The 17,904-nt window shown below is 50.0% G+C and overlaps 1 protein-coding gene across 2 annotated transcripts in view; it reads right to left on the bottom strand.

Moving 5' to 3' along the window:
• Positions 1 to 486: 486 nt before the first annotated feature.
• The window catches only part of ST8SIA2 (ST8 alpha-N-acetyl-neuraminide alpha-2,8-sialyltransferase 2), a gene marked incomplete at both ends in the record, with an annotated part of 29,494 nt that continues 12,076 nt past the window's right edge, over positions 487 to 17,904 (bottom strand). Inside the window, 5 exons of one of the 2 annotated variants that reach the window (XM_082290999.1) lie at positions 487 to 772; positions 10,199 to 10,492; positions 12,648 to 12,905; positions 13,438 to 13,566; positions 15,467 to 15,529. In XM_082290999.1, the coding sequence (XP_082147125.1) occupies positions 487 to 772; positions 10,199 to 10,492; positions 12,648 to 12,905; positions 13,438 to 13,566; positions 15,467 to 15,529 (1,030 nt within the window). The remainder of the gene's footprint in view (positions 773 to 10,198; positions 10,493 to 12,647; positions 12,906 to 13,437; positions 13,567 to 15,466; positions 15,530 to 17,904) is intronic. The other variant, XM_082291000.1, reaches the window with a different exon arrangement.

Raw genomic sequence — 17,904 nt, 5'->3', positions numbered from 1 at the left:
GTGAGAGCCGCCAACAAACCTTCCCTGCCCACCCCACTCCCTGCCCCTTCCCCTCCCCACCACGAGCACGGGGCCAAGGACGCGCCTCGCTGCCGGCGCCCTTGGCCAAACAAACTAACTACCAACCTCGGACCAGTCACGACAAACGGCTCACGTTTACCCATCACCTAACATACCCTCAAAAACCAAGGCCACCTTCACACCTTTCAGATGTAAGGCAAACACCCTTCGAGTCCAGCAAGCCCCATGGCGAGGGGTCTTGCCCAGGCCAGTCTTGCCAGATGCTCCTGCATCTCTCCTGCCCCTCCCTTGGTGAACACCGAACAGTTATAATACTCAGGTCAATATATATAGGTACCACGTAGATATATTTGTGTCGCTGTCCTGCGCGTTAACAAAGACGACCAACCCCACCAGGCACCACTCGTCCTTTCCGCCCCCTCCCCTTCCTCCCGTGGCTGTGCAGGAACGTGGCCAGGGACCACCCTACGTGGCCCCATCGCACTCCCCCACAGTCAGCTTCAAGGCTCCTTGCTGGTGCAGCGTCTTTAAGGCTTTGAACTCCAAGGGCATGGTGTGCGGGCTGGCCTGCGAGGTGTAGCCGTACTTCAGGCTGTCGTAGTAGTGGTACTTGACCGGGTTCTGGTTCTGGTCCAGGGGAAAGGGCCAGAAGCCGTAGAGATAGATCTGGTTGCAGAAGCGGGTGGCCAGGGTGTACATGAGGAGGCCAGTGGTGGGTCGCTTGATGTGCACCTTGTTGGTCAGCCAGTACCTGCAAAAGGACAGTGGAGCCTGTTATTCACCCTGCACACCGAGCTCGTGTCCCGCACGTTTCTCTCTCTGGCCTCTGACTGAGATGTATTGGTGATTCAAAGTGAGAGGTTTCTGACTAGCAGAGTTCTCCACGCCAAGAAAGCCTCTCTAGGGACTGCATCCTCCTGCTCTCTGTCTGCTGGTTACATCACACTTGTTGCCATGGCACTGAAGCATCTCATGCCTCGACAATCCTTTATGAAAAACAAATTGCTTGCAACAGTGGCCTTCGGTACTTCAGTCTACAATTATCTTCGAATCAGCCCCAGAGATCAATACTACAGACCAAAGCACCCACATGTCAAGTAGACTCCAACAACCCCTCGAAGCAGGCACAGTCAAACACATGCTGATGACTTTCATTGATGAAGATTTTTACTCTGATAGCAAACACGACAGGGGTGGAAAAGCATCCGCCTTGGAACAAAGGGTCACCAGGCTGAGAGAGTTAAAATGCACTGCTGAGTTCCCATTACACCCAGCAACTGCTGCTGTGATCCTGGACCAAGATACATCACCACACCCGGCAGCATGAGTCCATCAGACACACAATACGGCACACTGCAATATATAATGTGAGATATGGAGGTCAGCTGTGCTCGCTGCTGGGAAGCACGTTAGTTTTTATGAGGGACAGCAAAGCAAACAGGGGAAGGATGTAGTGATGCAAGAGCAGAAACAGTATCAGCCGTGGTATTTTGGGCTGCTGATAAAAGTTACTGCAGCCTCAGCATCCTGTAAGATGTTTCCAGCGCCCCGTATTTATTGCAAAGGCAACTTATCTGGTTCACTCAGCAGGAAAACACTGTCAGAGGAGCAAAATCAGAAAGCAAAAGGTTTGGGGAGGTAGAAGATGTCCCCATGAGGCACACTCCCTCCTCCCCCAGAGTCTCTGATGCCAGCACTGCCCCAGAGCAGGCAGGGTTGGTGCAGGCAGCAAGCACATCCTGCTGTGCCACAGCCTGTCTGAGCCCTTGGATTACTTTTAAGAGGTACTTCCAGGGCCTGAGCTCAGGTGAGTGACTGGCAACACCTTGGATAAAAGGCAAAAGGAAGCAGAGCAGAGCACATGGCATTTCTGTGCTCTCACCAGACATTTGGGATCCTGAGCCGGGTCCTGCTGTTGCAGTGGAGCCCCAGGAAGTGTCCTGCTCCTCATTCGCACTTTCTGCTGGGCTCCTGAGGGTCTGGTGCTCAGATGGCAGGAACCCTTGGGAGAGCTGAGCCTTAATCCTGCAAATTAGTTTTTCATGAAAGCCATTAAAATTTAGCAACCCAGCACAAAACGTGCTTGCTTGTTCTCAGCCAGATAAGAGAAAAAATTGACTTTTCTGGTGAATCAAATTCTGGAAGCAGAGTGGCTGCCCTGGCATGTGCAGGAAGAGCACAGGGACAGTTTTTTGGGGTGCCAGACAGGGGTTTTCAAGCACATCGGGCTTTAGCAAAGGATGAATATGATGTTTTGGGAAGGAGGTCTTTGCCTGGCTCATGCTGGCATCCAGCATGAAAAAGGAACAAGAAACTGGGGGAAAAGCAGTATCTCAGTGGCACAGCATCAGCATTTTCTGCGCTTGCCCAGCCACAGGGCTGTGCTGTGGGGAGCCAGCAGAGCTCACTGCAGTGCCACGGCAGCCTGCTCCCACAGGTAGCCATAAAGCAGCCTCCTTGATGAGTTTATGGGTAAGCACATTAGACCCCCTGTGTGCAGAGGGAAATGGGAGATTACCACAACCATTTAGCACTGTGAATTAGGGTATCCTCATGCAGCAGGGAAGCCACCTGGGAAGAACTGTCAAACCGTATTAACCAGCTGGCTTTGGGGGAGGACAACTGTCTGGGTTTGTCCTGCAGCTGCTTTAGCCTTAAAACTCTCCTTTTATCAATTCACCAGCTGGAGCACACAGAAAAATACTGGTGACCTTTTGACCTCCCAAAATATTAACTTTTGTATTTTGTTGAGGCTGTAAATGCTCTATGAATGTCCAAGGACCCTGACAGCAAGATGAAGTGACTCTTCCACACAGAGTGACCACCAGTTTCATGCATGTTAACAATGAGAAAAATGACCTGGGTCAGACACTGAAGCACCCTACAGACACACACTGTACTCTGCAACCCAGCACATACAAAAAACCTTACCAAGACCAAAAAATGTGCACAAGCCACCACCCAAAAACAGCCCTACCACAACCAACCCAGTATATCCACCTCAGCACATGCAGCTAGTGAGCACTCACTTGGCAATACAGGGGTAGGGAACACTGACAATTCATTTTTTTAATAATGAAAATTAAAACCTGGCTCTTTCATCTGTATTTTCCTTTGTTGCAGGCAGGGTATTGCAAAAACCTCGCTCATGCAGCATTATAAATTCTCACCACAGGTTTGAGAAGGGGTGATGGACTCCAGGCTGTCCCAACCCACCCACATGGATGACATGACATAACATATAACATAACATAACATAACATAACATAACATATCATAACACATAATGCCCAATCCACAACACAGCTCCTGCAATTTGTTTCCTGGACGGTGAAGGTGGGAAATCCTCTGGTGAGGTCTGGGAAATACTTTTTAATGACTGGTTTATGATGGGAGTGTTGGAGCTATGCAAGATCTTCCTCTTATCTCTCCCACCACTGTCCAGCTGAGATAGCAACCACAACTCTGGTGCAGGAGAGAACAGCTGGGGATGGAAATAAAACCTAATTAATTCTGTAAATCCAAATGAGGTTGTCTGGGCGCACATGGGATGCTGTGTCAACAGCACACCTTTAATATGTGAGGTCCAGGATTTTAATTAGGAGGAAAGATAATCTCGAAGCAGGCAGTAATTATTTTTCACATTGGCTACACCAATCACCATAACTATTAACCGCAACATTTTACGGGAAGAGACGGCAATTAAAAGAGAAGAGCAAAGAGCAGTCCTGAAACCCAACACCTCTGTTCTCAGAGCTGCTCTCCCAGCAAGGACCTCCTTCAGAAGCTGGTGCTGTGTCTGTAAATAAACCCTCAGGTGTGGATGCAGCTCCCAAGATAAGCAGGAGCCTGAGCAGGATGTGGCTCAGAACAGGAACCATGATGCTGTCAGGGAAAAATTGCCTGAGACAGCTCTGGTTTCAGATCATGATAGTGACAGATGGAAAATTCCATCAGATCTTCAAGGCCATCTTTTGTAAGGAGGCAGCCTAGACACAAGCCCTAACACTTTCTTGAACTGAGACTTAAGAAGAGCAGCTCAGAGTGTCTCATCCTACAGCTGGGAGGTGGTTCTGGTTGTTCCTCATCTCCTAACTATCAACTGGAGATGATTAGAAGTCTCCTAAGCAGAACTGCGGCCAAGTGCCTGAGCATCAGTGTATGCCTCTTGTGAGGGGCCTGCTCTGCAGCCACAGGGAAAGAAACTGCTGTATTGGGACCTTAAAGCCCAGTGGGAATCCTTCAGAAGGCAACACTCTGAAACTGCCCCTAGGAAGCCACAGCTGCCACCCGAGCCAGGGAAGGTGGCAGCCTCCCCACTGCACAGCTGGAGTACATGCCCCACCACACTGACAGAGCTCATCCCCCTCCAGCATCACTGAATTTGGGGAGAAGAGCCTGGCCTGGATTTGGGCTGGAATGCTGGGTGCAAAACTCCTCCCTGAATTCAAGGACTGCTAGAGAGGGCAGGGCCCTGCTCTTGCTTACCAATCACCTCCTGACATGCCTGAAAAAACCTAAAATAACTTGTACCCTCCACGTAAGGGTTAATCCACAGGATAAAATTAACAGAAAATCCATTGCCCTGATGAAATGAAGACTTAGGTCAATGAAGAAATCAAATTTCAGCAGTATCAGCTGCATTATTTAGTGGTACAAATCGGAATAGCTGAAATAATGCAATTTCAGACTCTTTTAAAAGAGATAATTCATAAAAGTGTGATATAAACACAAGCTGTTGTGGAACTGCTACTCCTTGACTGGCAGCAGTGTATCATCAGTCTGCCACACACATCCTGCTCCCAGTAATACCCAGGAAAAACCAGGCACAGATAACCAGAGAGAGTGCCCCGACTGATGTGGGTGCAGGTGGGGACAGGACCCGCTGGTGCTGGCAGGGGGCAGAACATATACCAGTGCTGGGGGGGATCAGGAGCCCAGAGAGCAACTGCTATCCCCCCATTCAGCTTCTTCCAGCCCTCTTCTGTCCAGGTATTGAGCCTCCTCCTCTGTCACCTCCACCAGAACAGCCAAGAGCCATGTACAGTGATGAGAGATGTGCTGGACAAGCAGGAATGGGCATGTCCCCATCCAGATGCTAACACTGTCTCCAAAAACTGGATCTGGTGTCAGTCAGGCTTTATCCACAGGCTGGGCAAAGCCCAAACACCAAACCCAGCCTCCTTGTCCAGACTGGATCCATGTGGGACTGGCTCTGGTTTTGGTGACTTGGCACAAGCAAATCAACTCTGAGCCACAGATAAAAAACTCTCTTCTCTGCCAGGTCCTGAGCTCTGCGATGCCCTTTCAAACACACATGGTACTCAACACCCTCAAGTTAAAGCATTTCCAAACAAACACTAAAGGAAAATAATTGAGAATAACCTTATTTCTTTCACCTTTCCTTTCTATGCCCCTTCACTTCTTTTGAAAAAGACTAAATCTTCCTGATTAACAGGAACAAATTAACTCTCTTGGGGCCCCAGTGCAGACACACCACAGCTTGGGTTCAATGTGTCTTAAGTACAGAAGGAGTGAGAATAATAGCTCACTCAAGGATTTCTTTATGGGATATGCACAGATCTAACCCACACATGGCTAAAAGGGGTGTTCCCCCTATATCCCAGCCCAATCACACACTTGTGAATGGCTGTTTTCTTCCCCTCCACCCTTTGGACATGTTCCCTCAGCTGAGCATGGGACCACTGTCCTTAAACCATCTGTGGGGCCAGAGGGGAAGGGCTTTGAGGCCCAGGACCCCAGAGCAGGTATTTCAGAGGAGCCCCTGTACACATGAAACACCGTAAGGGAGGAAGCACCAAGTAGCTGGATTAGAAAACCCACAAGTGGGTGGTGCTGGCCAGACACCGCTGGACACAGCAGAACTGATCTTGAGACAGAGGGTGAGAAAAGCTGAGCTGGGAGGGCTGCAGAAAGGAAAAGCAGGAGCTTAGGTTTGACGTGTTAGAGAAAAGGAGAGGCTGCGGAGGGATGCAAAAGGGTTCAGTCAAAGCAACACGTCAGGGGAATCATCTGCACACATCCTGTGTGGCTGCAAGCGAGGCAGAGGATGCTGGAATGGATGTGGCATAACGGAATGGATGTGGCATAACGGGGTCACAAGGCAAGGAGGGACCAGGTGAAGGTTTCCACCACGGCTGATGGATGGGAAAGGCATCGTGCCCTGAAAACTCAGCGAACCTGTTTGGGTGTGAGGACCCAGGCAGACATCCAAGGCAAAGATGAATGCACCTTGTGGCCTGTCAGGCTGCACTACTGAGTGCATGTGGCACCCTGGGCAAGGCCATCACTGTCCTGACAAGCGCTCGCCCACTGTCACAGCTGTTTGGATCTTAAAACTAATGGGAGACCAAGCCAAGGAGCTGCAAGGTTTATTGATTTTTAATTTTTTTTTCCTCTCAAGAAGCCCTTAACAAAATCTTATGGGATTGGAATTGGTTACTGCCAAGAGACCCTTGTGATGGACACAGTGAGAAATGCTAGACCAGATTAGACAAAGTGAAACGTGCCCATGAATTCGCTGCAAGGAGTGACAGACAAACCTCCAGACACAATTATTTTCCCTCTCTTCCTGCACTTCATGTTATTTCTCTAACGAAAGCTGCTTGGCAGTAGGGATTACAAGGCTTTTTGGACACACTAACAGGCAACTAATAAGGGGCTTGCTTGCTCCCCAGACAGGCGAGGAGCACGGGGCTCACCAGATGAATTGCTCAGGAGACATTTTATGGAATTGCACACACACCCTGAAACACACAACACTGTCCCCAGGAGCTGGCTCCTGCCACCAAACAACTCCCCTCTTCATCCCCAGGGGTGACTGTGCTTCCTTCTGAGCTCCTCCATTGGAATGCTGAAGGCTCTCTCCCCTGCTGGTGTGAGTTGAACGGTGTGAGAAGAGTCTCTGTCCTATTGCACTGATTACCCAGAATCAACAACACAAAAAGGTATCAGCAAACATTTAAAGCACTCTCACAGCTAGAAAGGTGATGTCTCAAATGATGCCGTTAAGGACAACAAAACCAAATGCTTTTTACTTATCTCAGCAGTGCACCCTCTACAAATGCCCACTGAAAATTATAGGGAAAACAAAAAAAAAAGTGGCTCAATTGCCACTGAAATGCGTTTTGGTTTGAGGGAAAGCAGAGCAGGACAATAAATACTGGGGTTCAAGGAGGAGTCAAGGGCTCACAAATGTGTTTTGCTGGTAGTGGAGAAAGAAAAGGAAACATTTTTGTGGCCAAATTGAAATTGGCTGAGATGTCAACCTTTGTAGAAAGTGCTATTCCTTGGGAAAAAAAAATATAAAGGGGTGCCTTAGCTGAAAGACCTCCCTCATTTCTCATTCCTTTGTGACTTCCAAATCAACTCAGGGTAGATGATAAAAGGTAGTTTTATCCAAAAAGGGAGAAGATGGGACATCTCTGCAACAGCAGCCCACTGCAGCACAGAGGGATGTGCTGTGGGGCTTTGTGGATTATTGACTCTCTGCTGCACACCACATGCCACCAAATGTATTTGTTTCACAAATCTCAGATCTGTCAAACAAAAGTGTAGTGCTCTGCACTGGCACAGAGAGAGCTGGAGACAGAGGATGTTGTTGGAGACCATATCCCTCATAAAGCAAAAATATGGGATGATTACAGGAATTGGACAGCATCACAGAAGATGAATAAGCAAACTCCTAGTGCTTCTGGTCAGTCTGACCTGAGGAAGGACTCCTTCACCCCAAACCACATATTGGCAATTACCCTGAGCAGATGGTCAAGACAACCCTACTGGTACCTGAGAGACTTCCTATACAGCACCAGGAGCATCAGCCACCTCCCTCAGCTGTGCCCAGTTCATTCAATTCTGCCTGAATCACTCTCAAATCCACCCCAGTCCAAATCTGAGGAGGCTGCACCAAGGAAAGGGTTAACATGGACTCCAGCCTTCCCCCAGAACTGCACAGCCCTTTGCCCCCCAGCCCCAGGTGATCCCTCTGCGAGCTCCTGGGCCAGGCCACAACATGCTGGGTCAGTGTTGAAGTGCTCCCATCAATTCTGGCTTTCTGAGGGGGCTGCAGGTTTCATTAGATTAATTGCTAATTAGTAGGCATCCTTGTTTTCCTGCTGATAAGTGTGAGAGCAGAAGGGCAGGTCAGGCAACAGCTCCCTTGGCTTAGAGGGCAATCCCTGACGAGGATTAGCACTGGCCTCTGTGGTTATAATTGAATTAGTGCTGCCAGGAGCCACCTTCTCCAGTGCCCCCAGCATGGCGACCAGCCCAAGGGACAGGTCTTGGCTGTATTTCCAGCCAGGACCTTGGAGTTTGCCATCAGCATCAGCCCCTGTCCAGCCACGTGCTCGTGCCATATTCATCCCCAACACCACCAGCTCACTTCACTTGCTTGGTCTGACTGGTTGCATCCCCCTGAGCCCCAGGGGGTTTTGAGAAGCCCAAACCCACATTCCTTGCACAGGACCCCAGTAAAGTCCATGGTTACACTAAAACACATGCAAAAAGAAGGCACTGCTCCAAGCCATGGCGGAGAGCGGGTGCACTGCTCCATGCATGAGACAGCACTGAACCCCTGGGCTTCTCCCCAAATCCCTGCATCTCCTCCAGCCAGGCAGGAACTGCCAGCCACAAGTGGTGGCTCCAACACTGCCCTGCTGGAGCTGCACAGGGACAAGCAGCGTGCCAGCCAGTCCAGCTGGACCGCAGGGCTGTGACACAGAAAGGCCAGGACGATGCTGTGAGTTGGAAGATAAGCTCAGCAGCTGGGCTTGTGGAGGCATCCTCCTGTCCTGTGGGAAAGTGATGCCCAACCCTTGCCAACTCCTCTGCAAAGCTTCCTATGGGAACTTTCTGGTACTGGGAATGGTTGCCAGCACAGGATTAGCAGCCTGTTGATTTAGAGGGCTTATTACAGGAGCTTAATTCTATTTTGACAGATGAAAGTAAGTCAATTACAGCTAGAAATAGCTCTGAATTTGGGTTGTGGGATTTTTTTTTTCTTCCTGTCTTCCCTATCTGTGAGTTGTGGTATCATTTCCTTCTCTTTCTTTACCTCAAAGCCAGTGTTTTCTATGAGATGCCCCTCTGGCCCAGAGAAGCTTCTAACACAGGCACTTGGGGCAGATGTGGTACTTGCTCATTACTGTTGCCTGTGAGGCACCACTTCACTCCTCCCAGACCCCCCGGGCTGCCCTGGAGCCTCCTTGGGCTTGCTCCTTGTGGAAATGACCCCAAAACCTGTCTCCTACCCACCCCCAGCACTGACACACAACCTGAGCTGGGACAGGCAACACTCAGCAGGGACTCACTGACCAGCAGAGCTCAGGCTCAGAGGTGTAGGGGAGCAGTGCTCAAAGAAATCAAGGAACATTCATGCTGGGGCTTAGAAGTGGGAGCACCAGCTACACATGGAAATTCCCATCCTGTGAGACTAACAGGGTCTAGTCAGGATCAGAGGACAACTACTGTCATAAGTCATCTCCAGCAAAAGTCACAGTCTGCCTGAACTCTCTAAATGCCTAAGGAATCACAATCTTCCTAGAGAAATAAAACACTAAAGCAGGAGCCTACCCCATTCCTAAGTTATTTACATGGAAGCCTCACCCTGGGACTCTCTTTCTTTATACCCTCCCCATCCCCACCACACCTGTGTCTCCTGTGCACCTGAAGATGCAAGCAGAGAGCAGAAAGATCCCTTCATTCCCTCACAGCAAACCACCACCACCTGGTCCTGTTAATCTGATCAGCAGGACCAGAGCACATCACTCCCACCCAGGCTGGTACATGAGCTCCCTGCCTTGAGGACCTGCGTGAGACTTGTATGTGTCACTCAAGCACAAGGTGACCAATCTCATTGCTAGCTCAGTGCACACATGTTTCTCCAGGGAAAGCCCTAACCACAGGCTGGGGAGTTACAGTGACACCCCAGGAAAGCTGGAAGACTGAGGCTTGGATATTGCTAAAAGCCTTCACACTCAAAGAGCACAGTGCGGAGTCCCTGTTCACAAGGTGGTCTCCAGTTCTTATCTAGAGACCATGCATCACTCCTCAGGGTCTGCAGAAACAACTTGCACTGTTTTCCTCCAGCACAAACCCATGGATCTCTCTCCAGCTCAGGAAACCCTGGCTCAGAGCACACCAGAGAGGCTCTCACCCTCGGACAGCGTGCAGCAGGCGCAGCGAGGGGTAGGCAGTCCTGACGTTGATGTGGTGCTTCAGGATGAGCTCATTCACCCACTCCACTCGCTCCTTGCCCCCCTTGGCCATGAAGGCCGGGATCCAGAGGATGCTGCCGTTGAGGCTGTGCAGGCGCTGCAGCAGCTTCTCCCTCCAGGTCTCGTTCACCAGGTCCTCGAAGGCGCGTTGGATCACCGAGGGGTTCATGGTCACCAGGTCTGTCTTCATGCCCACGTCCTGAGAGTACTCCTGGACAGGGGCCAGGTTGCACCTGCAAGGGGAAACACCCAACAGCCCTGTTCAGTGGACTGCGAGAGGGCAGTGACAGGCACGAGGGGGGTGTGATGCCAAAAGCCAGGGCTGGTGACAATGTGCCCATCTGCCCTTGCTTTTGGGAGGAAGAGGAGGGAGAATGATTCTCAGCAATAAATCGGTGATGATGAGCTGTCTCCATCTCAGGCCCCCATCCCTCAGCATGATGGCACGTGCACATGTGCCCCTCTGGAACAAGGCTAATGTCAGCCATAACTGTGGTGCCTCATCAGTGGTTTGTAGCAAGCAGCAGCTCTTCTGGTGCCGCTCAAAAATAACATCAGCAACAAACCTCCAGTCTTTGCTCCCATGGCAGATTTGAGACAGAACAGCCTTTTTCCACTCAAGGAACGTGCTTGCCTCTTGATTCCAGCCCTGCTGGAGTAACATTATCCCAAATGCCTTTTTTCCTCCTGGCGAGTCTCTGCAAACAGCAGACCTGGTGGCACCGGTGGTGATAATGACACCAGCAGGAGGGGGATGCCAGGACATGGTCACCACAGGGCCTGGCTGCCTGGAGGCTGTGACCCTCAAAAAACACCTCCTTCTGTGGTGTTCAGTGGTGCCTCCTCTCAGGGTGTACATGTGGACACGGGCCATGTGCCATGAGCTCCTGTGTCACACCAGCATGAGGGCTGAGGGCCTGTGGGACAAACTGCCAGCCAATCACCCTTGTTAGAGAGTGGTTTCCTACAGCTCCTTGAGGAGGGTAATCTGTGTCTGTGCCACACACATAGCACAGGGCAAATGGCACAGGGAGCCAGCTGATGGGGGGATGCAGAGAGATGCTCCCCCAGCATCCAAAAAACCAGAGGGTACCCATGTGTTTGCACACTGAGTGCTCTGCTGTGGTGTTTGACAGTGAAGTTACAGTATTTAATGAGCAGGAATTGCATCCTAACCATCTGCCTTGATAATCAGCCATTATTACTGTTTTCTCTACTTTACAGACGGGGAAATTAAGGGGATGGTGGGAAGAAAATCCAGCTGCTGGCATGGGGGCCCTTTGATGGACTCATTGCAGGAGTAAATTCACTGAAAATAAACATTGGACCTGTATCCTGGACACAGACCCAACCACTGGTCACTGCCAACCCTGCTGAAAAGGCTGCCTGGATGGAGCAAATCTTCCTCAGGAAGATGCAGGTTCCAGGAGAGGCTTAGACAACCTAAGGCGGGAAGTGTGTCTGTGCCAGACCTGCACTAGCACATGGCTGCAGAGAAGTCACTCAAAATCCCCATCCTCACATCCAGAAAAGCTTTTCTCCTGCAATTTTGCTGCCTGACACGAATGCCCCTCACTAAACTTTGCCAGACCACAATAAGCAGTTTATCCCTCTGCTCACTCGGGTTCCACTTGAGGAAGACGCTCTGTCCCCTGTGGACAGGCTAGAGCTGCCAGCAGCCAGGCAGCTGGAGCAGCAGGGTGTGAGCAGGGTGCAGAGGTGACATATCCTCATTCCCACGTCACACCAGCACCGCCTCTGTGAGCTGCTGATGGATTGGCCTGTCCTCATAATAGACTCACCAGAAAACAAATGTCTACACATACATAAATCATTCGTGGATTCCACAGCCTCTCAGCTAACAGGGGCAGCGGGCTGGGAGGGCAGGAGCTCCTCCTCTCCACTTCAGACACCTCCAGTAGTGAATTTGGTGTGTCCCAGCAGGGCTCAGGATGTGCTGCTGCAGGTCCTTGGGGCAGTGCAGCTGCAGGGACAGCAGTGGTGGGGACAGAGGGGACACAGGGCATCATGTGGTGCATCCTGTACTCAAGGGTAGAAGTGATTTGGGGAAGAATCAGGTTTGTGAGAGCCCAGGATGGGGTTGGGGTTAGGGTTTGTTTGCAAGAGGGCAAACCTGAGAGAAGAGGAGGTTGTGGGGGGTTAATGGTGCACCATGAGAAGAGATGAGGTGCACTTGCAAGAACACATGGGGAGCACTTGGAGATAGATGAGTGGAAGGGTTTGCAGCAGGACACTCGCATCAGTGAACTCTATGGGGCTGTGAGGCCGTGCTCCCCCAGGTGACCAGGATTGCAGCCCCTTGCACTGCTCCAAAGGCCCTGAGGCCCCCGTGGCTGCTCTGTGCTGCAGGGAGCAGTCCCCTCGTACCTTATGACGAAGCTGTGAGCGTCGATCTCGGGGCCGCAGCCGCTGCTGAGCAGCACGCCCGAGTTGCCCACGATGGCACAGGTGGGGAACTGCTTGCCCTTGAGGGGAGAGGTGCGGGGCAGCAGCTCGTACAGGTTCTGCGAGACGTTCATGGTGCTGTCCCTGTCAAACACGTAGTGGATGATGTCCCCCGGCTTCAGCGTCCCCTTCAGCACTGAAATGTCCTTCTCTGCATCCAGGAACTTCAAGATCTGTTTCCTGAGGGAAAGGGAAGAAACAGCCTTATCAGGTGAGGTACAGAGAACTTGGGTAAGAGACATAAGATGAGCTCTTGCCTCCTGGCTGCTCTCACTCTCTGGCCTGTCCCTCTGACCGATGCTCTCCTTACACTCAGCCTACAAAAGGATATCTCCATCTCACTGCCTGCTCTCTCTCCACTCATTCCTGCCCGGGGCAGGGTCCCGTAGTCAGCCCATCATTACTGAGGGTCCCTAAGTTTACCCAGGGAAGAAGGTCTCCTTCCCTCTGTGACCCATCACCTGCACACACAAATTCCACTTGCCCTGAGGAACAGGGGCTCAAGTGCTCCTTGTTTTGTCGTTGCCAGGCCAGCTGGTTCAGCTGGGAATTCATTTCCAAGCGATTGCTTACAGATATGAAGCCTAGCTCAGCAGGAGATAAGTCTTTTTATTTCTTCCTTGACTTCTTTAGATGATACACGGAGGCAATTTGCCAGCTTGCACCGGAGAGGACCAAATCTGTCTCTTGTCCTATAGGTAATTACCAGTACCTGATCTTCAAAGAGAGTGTCTGGTTGTGTCTCCATTTGGATGAGGCTGGTTTAATGTTGTGCTTAATGCTTTCATTACTTCTGTCAACAACAGCTGGAGACGAGGAGTCATTTATTACTACTTCAGCTCTAGAGAAAAGAAAGTCGGGGAGAGGGAGACAGAATCCGTTAGCATCCCAATGGCACTTCTAATCACCATCTTCAGCTCTGGCTGCTGGAATTCAAACTTCACCAGAAAAGCAAAATTGTAGTTATTAGCTAAACAAGAACTGAAAGCCTGTTCATATTCTGCTACTCTCAAGGAGGCAGACAGAGGTCCTTAAACACCCGCTTGCTTCCACAAACACAGACTGACAGCCAGGCACAGCTCCACAGAAAACACACTATGACACACTGAGCTGCAGGAAGGCATGCACAAAAACCCACACACTGACAGGCTGACGGATGGGCACTTGCAGACAAGACACCCCAATGCCCCCAAAATTCACCAAGAAACTTCCTAGCCAAGGCTGCTGTGCTGTTGCCTTGTGGTCACATACGGACATCCCAAAGAGGAGCCAGCTCAGCTCCTGGAGAAGATAAAAATCCTCATCAGAGAGGAGCAACCCTCTTATCACCCAAATTAATTCAGCTGAGCTGCTGGGTGCTGCTTGTGAGACTGGGCTGTGAGCATCCTGTACTAAAGATGGGCAGGCTGGCTCACTGGAAACTTTTTCCCTGCTTAGAATTGAGCACAAGGATTTCAGCATCCCTATCACCTGTTCCAGACCAAGAAAGGAGCAGCAGCCAGAGATGATCACTGGGAGACCCCAGAGTTTAATCCCTGCTCTAAGAAGCAAATCAGCCCCAGCACCTCTGTGCCATTTAAATCAAACTGCATAAGTTGAAGGAGCCTCCAAATATTTGGTTCCAGCCAGCTGCCCTCCAAAAAAAAAAGCCAAGCATCTCATCAAGAAGCTGTGTGTGTCTCTGCAGCCCTGAAAAAGCCTTCACACTTCAGAGCACTCTGAAAAATACACAGCCAAAGCACTCGCTATCAGCTAAAGGGGATCTCCCTCTCTACTGCAAAGGGCTTTTTCTAGCTGGGAAATGCTTTGTAAATAAATGCATTTGTATAAAGCATGTAAACCCCAAGGTGGGAGCAGAGTGAGAGATGGAGCAGAGGTGGTGGCCCAGGCTCATGGACAAGCATCCAGCTCCTGGGATTGTATCTCCAGCCCACAGAAAGAGCTTCCCAGGACACATAGTGGCTCACACTGTATAATGTTTCAAAAAGGCAAGGAAATGTGTTTATAAATGCTGGCTGCCAGTGTCCTGGTGTGTGTGTGTGTACAGTACCTCTCCAGAGGCTGCCAGTCTGTTGGATTTGTTTGCTTCTTGCATTTTGCTGCATCACTCATGTCTTGGAAAGCTTACCTAGAAGGTGTCAAAAATCATAGTGGAAGTAGGGTAAAGCAATCCTGGGAATAACTATGATTTTTTTGGTTTTGTCCATTTTCTGTGTTTTGATCACGGGTGGTGACATCATCACAGAATGATATCACTCTTTCTTGCATGGTGTCACTAAGCTGTTCAAACGTGCCACTTGGCAATGCTGGGCTGACAGGGGATCATTGTAAAAAGAACACAGAGGGACACTGAATGGCGCTGGGATGCCAGGGAATGACTCTGCCATGGAGGGATGCACTGCAATAAAACTGAATGGAGTTCTGATCCTAAACACACTGATCTCTCCTCTAATAGCACTTAAAACTATGGAAAATAGCAACTCTATCACTGACTTATTTTCACAATAAGTAACTCTCATTCTCTCAATCACCGCAACTTCCAGATCCTTGGTTATTTGCAAACGATTATTGCACTGAGCTGGAAGAAGGAAGGGGAGAAATGATTAAGAAAATGCAAAGCAGAAGTGAAAAGAAACAGATACATTTGCCAAATAAGAACAGCACTATCCAGCAAAGAGGAGAAGCAGATTAATAGCTGCCTTACAGCAAAAACAAATGAACACAAAATCTAATTTACAAACCTATTAGATTTGCTATGTAAGCTGTTCACAGCTGATCTGATTGTACCTCTGCCTCCAGAACTCCTGCAAGACAAAGGAAATGCATTATTTATAAATCCAGCTCCTTTTTGCCAAGCATTGTTCAACAGTCAAGAGATCCTGCTCTGAAGGGCTCTGAGCAGAGACACTGCCGCTGCCATGCCACCTGTGTCCCACCCCCTCCAGAAGGGAGATGTCCTGATGCCTCTGAAGGGCTTTTCATCCATTGTCACCACTGCCCTGCTGTGACTGTGTCATCATTCTGGCAAAGAACGCCGGGAGCCACCCCAATTAATAATACCTGTGTGATCTTACACCATCACAGACATCTGGTCTCGCTGCCACAGCTGCATTAAATACAGCTCTACTTCTCTTTACGAGTCAGGTCCTAGCAGTGCATAGAGAAGCTCTCCTCTATCTCCAGGCTGCCAAGGGACTTTCCCTGTCCTTTGCAGGTAGGGACTGAACTGAATGATCTGGACAGGATTCCCAACACTGTCTTCACCTGGGCTTTTAGTTGAGAACATCCAGTATCTCTATTTTATCCAGATTGAATAACTAGCCTCCTAGTGACTTGTGGATACCTCACAGTGTACCTTCTCCCAGCTCCCAGGGACCCAGGCCAGACCCAGAGCTCCATTCCAGCCCACTCCAGCCCTGTGAGAACCTTCAAGCCCCTTATCCCCACCTTTGGTGTAACTTGGCTGAAGCTACAAGGCCAACTCACCACAGCCATTCACATGTTGGAGCTGAGACCTGAAGTGACAGCAGTGTCACTCCCACAGCCTGACACCACCACACAAGAGCTGTGGGAATGAACAGCCAAAGTTTTCAGCACCTCTGTGATGCTATGTTGAAGAACAGGTTGGACCAAACCCCTTCAGAAACACCATTCACACGAGCTGTGAATCGTCACTTAAATACATACAAGTATCAGTCTGCATCTAGTTTGCTGCAGAGCCCCTTCTTGCTTTAGCTTGCCGTTTTCAAAGGGGGCACAAAGAACAAGCCACCCACCTTGTGATGTCAAGGGAGCTGGGCTCCCAGTCAGGCACATTTTAACTGCTATGTACTCATTGCTCTGTTTTATTGTTCCCATTGCAAAGATATCCCAATGAGCACACTCATAAAGAGAACCAAATTCTCTTCCAGCAGAAATATTGCTACCCAGAAATATATACCTTAATGAAAATGTATCTCAGGAGAATGTATTTCTACCAGTTCTGAAAAAAAATCCCAAATGCATTAGACAAAAAAGTAAGAGCGTGTGTGAGCGTGTTTGGTGCCATTAAAAAGGATTTTCAGACTCGCGGGATGCGACATAAATCCCCTCATTAGGCTGAGCACAGGCCTCTGCACCACATAACATCAAACCCTTGGAAATGCCACGATGGCTTTCCCTTCCCTCTCTCCTGCCAGAGACCATCCACGGCCCAGTCGGAGCGATTCCTGCTCCGGCACTCTCCTCTTCCCTTTGACAGACCTGAAAGCCTGCGAGCTGTTTCATTTTTTGGTGCATCAAGGGAACAGCAGGACTGGCTCATTCCTGGAGCCTACTGGCATTTAACAAGCCTCCACATTAATGGGGTTCACGGCAGGGTGTGGGAGCAGACTGGATTAGTGTGCAAACCACGCACCCGCTCAGAGACATCTCCTCTGAAGGAGCCTTCCAAATGGGATTCACACTCCTTCACACTTGCTGTAGGACAGACAAAGACTAGAGAAAGAAATGTTATTTTTCCCTGAATATGTGCTGGTTCACAATCTCTGTGAAAGGAGAAAAGGGAAATTAGGAAGTAGAGAAGACTATTCCCTAGGTGTTAGATCCTACCTCATCCATGTTTTGTGGCTGCAGCAGGAAGGATTCAGAGCATCACAAGGTATTTATCCAGTCTGGCTTTACATGCCCCCAGCGACAGGTCCGTGTGTCTCCTCCTGAACTGAGGCAGGTGTTGGGGCTGGAGATGCTGGACATGAGGAAGACAAGTCGAGAGCACCTCTCCCAGCTGCCTGTGTGCAGCCTGGTGGGGAAGGGGACTGGCTGACAGCTGAGAACCCCTCAAGGACAGTGTCAGGGGTTACTCTTTCCCCCTCACACACTGTGAAAAGCAAAAATATTGCAATGCAAACAGAGGCACAAAGTGTTCTGCTGTCATTAATGAACACAGAGGGTGCAGCTCACTGGTGGAGGAGAGCAGGGCTATCTCACCATCCTCCCATGGCACTGGGATCACAGCTCTGCTGGCCAGCAGCAGACACGATGCTCTTGTGGACACCTGAGATGCAGGCAAAAACTGCTCCCTGTGCCAGCCCTTGTTTGTCTCTCCAACACAGGGAGACTGCTCAAAGCTGAGACATGATACTTGACTGAAGATCTGAGCTGGTTTAGTGGATCTTAAAATGCTCAAAACTGTCAGTCT

This window comes from Coloeus monedula, assembly GCF_965178545.1.
Source record: "Coloeus monedula genome assembly, chromosome: 14".
Classification (NCBI taxonomy): domain Eukaryota; kingdom Metazoa; phylum Chordata; class Aves; order Passeriformes; family Corvidae; genus Coloeus; species Coloeus monedula.
This window is presented reverse-complemented; position numbering and strand designations above follow the sequence as displayed.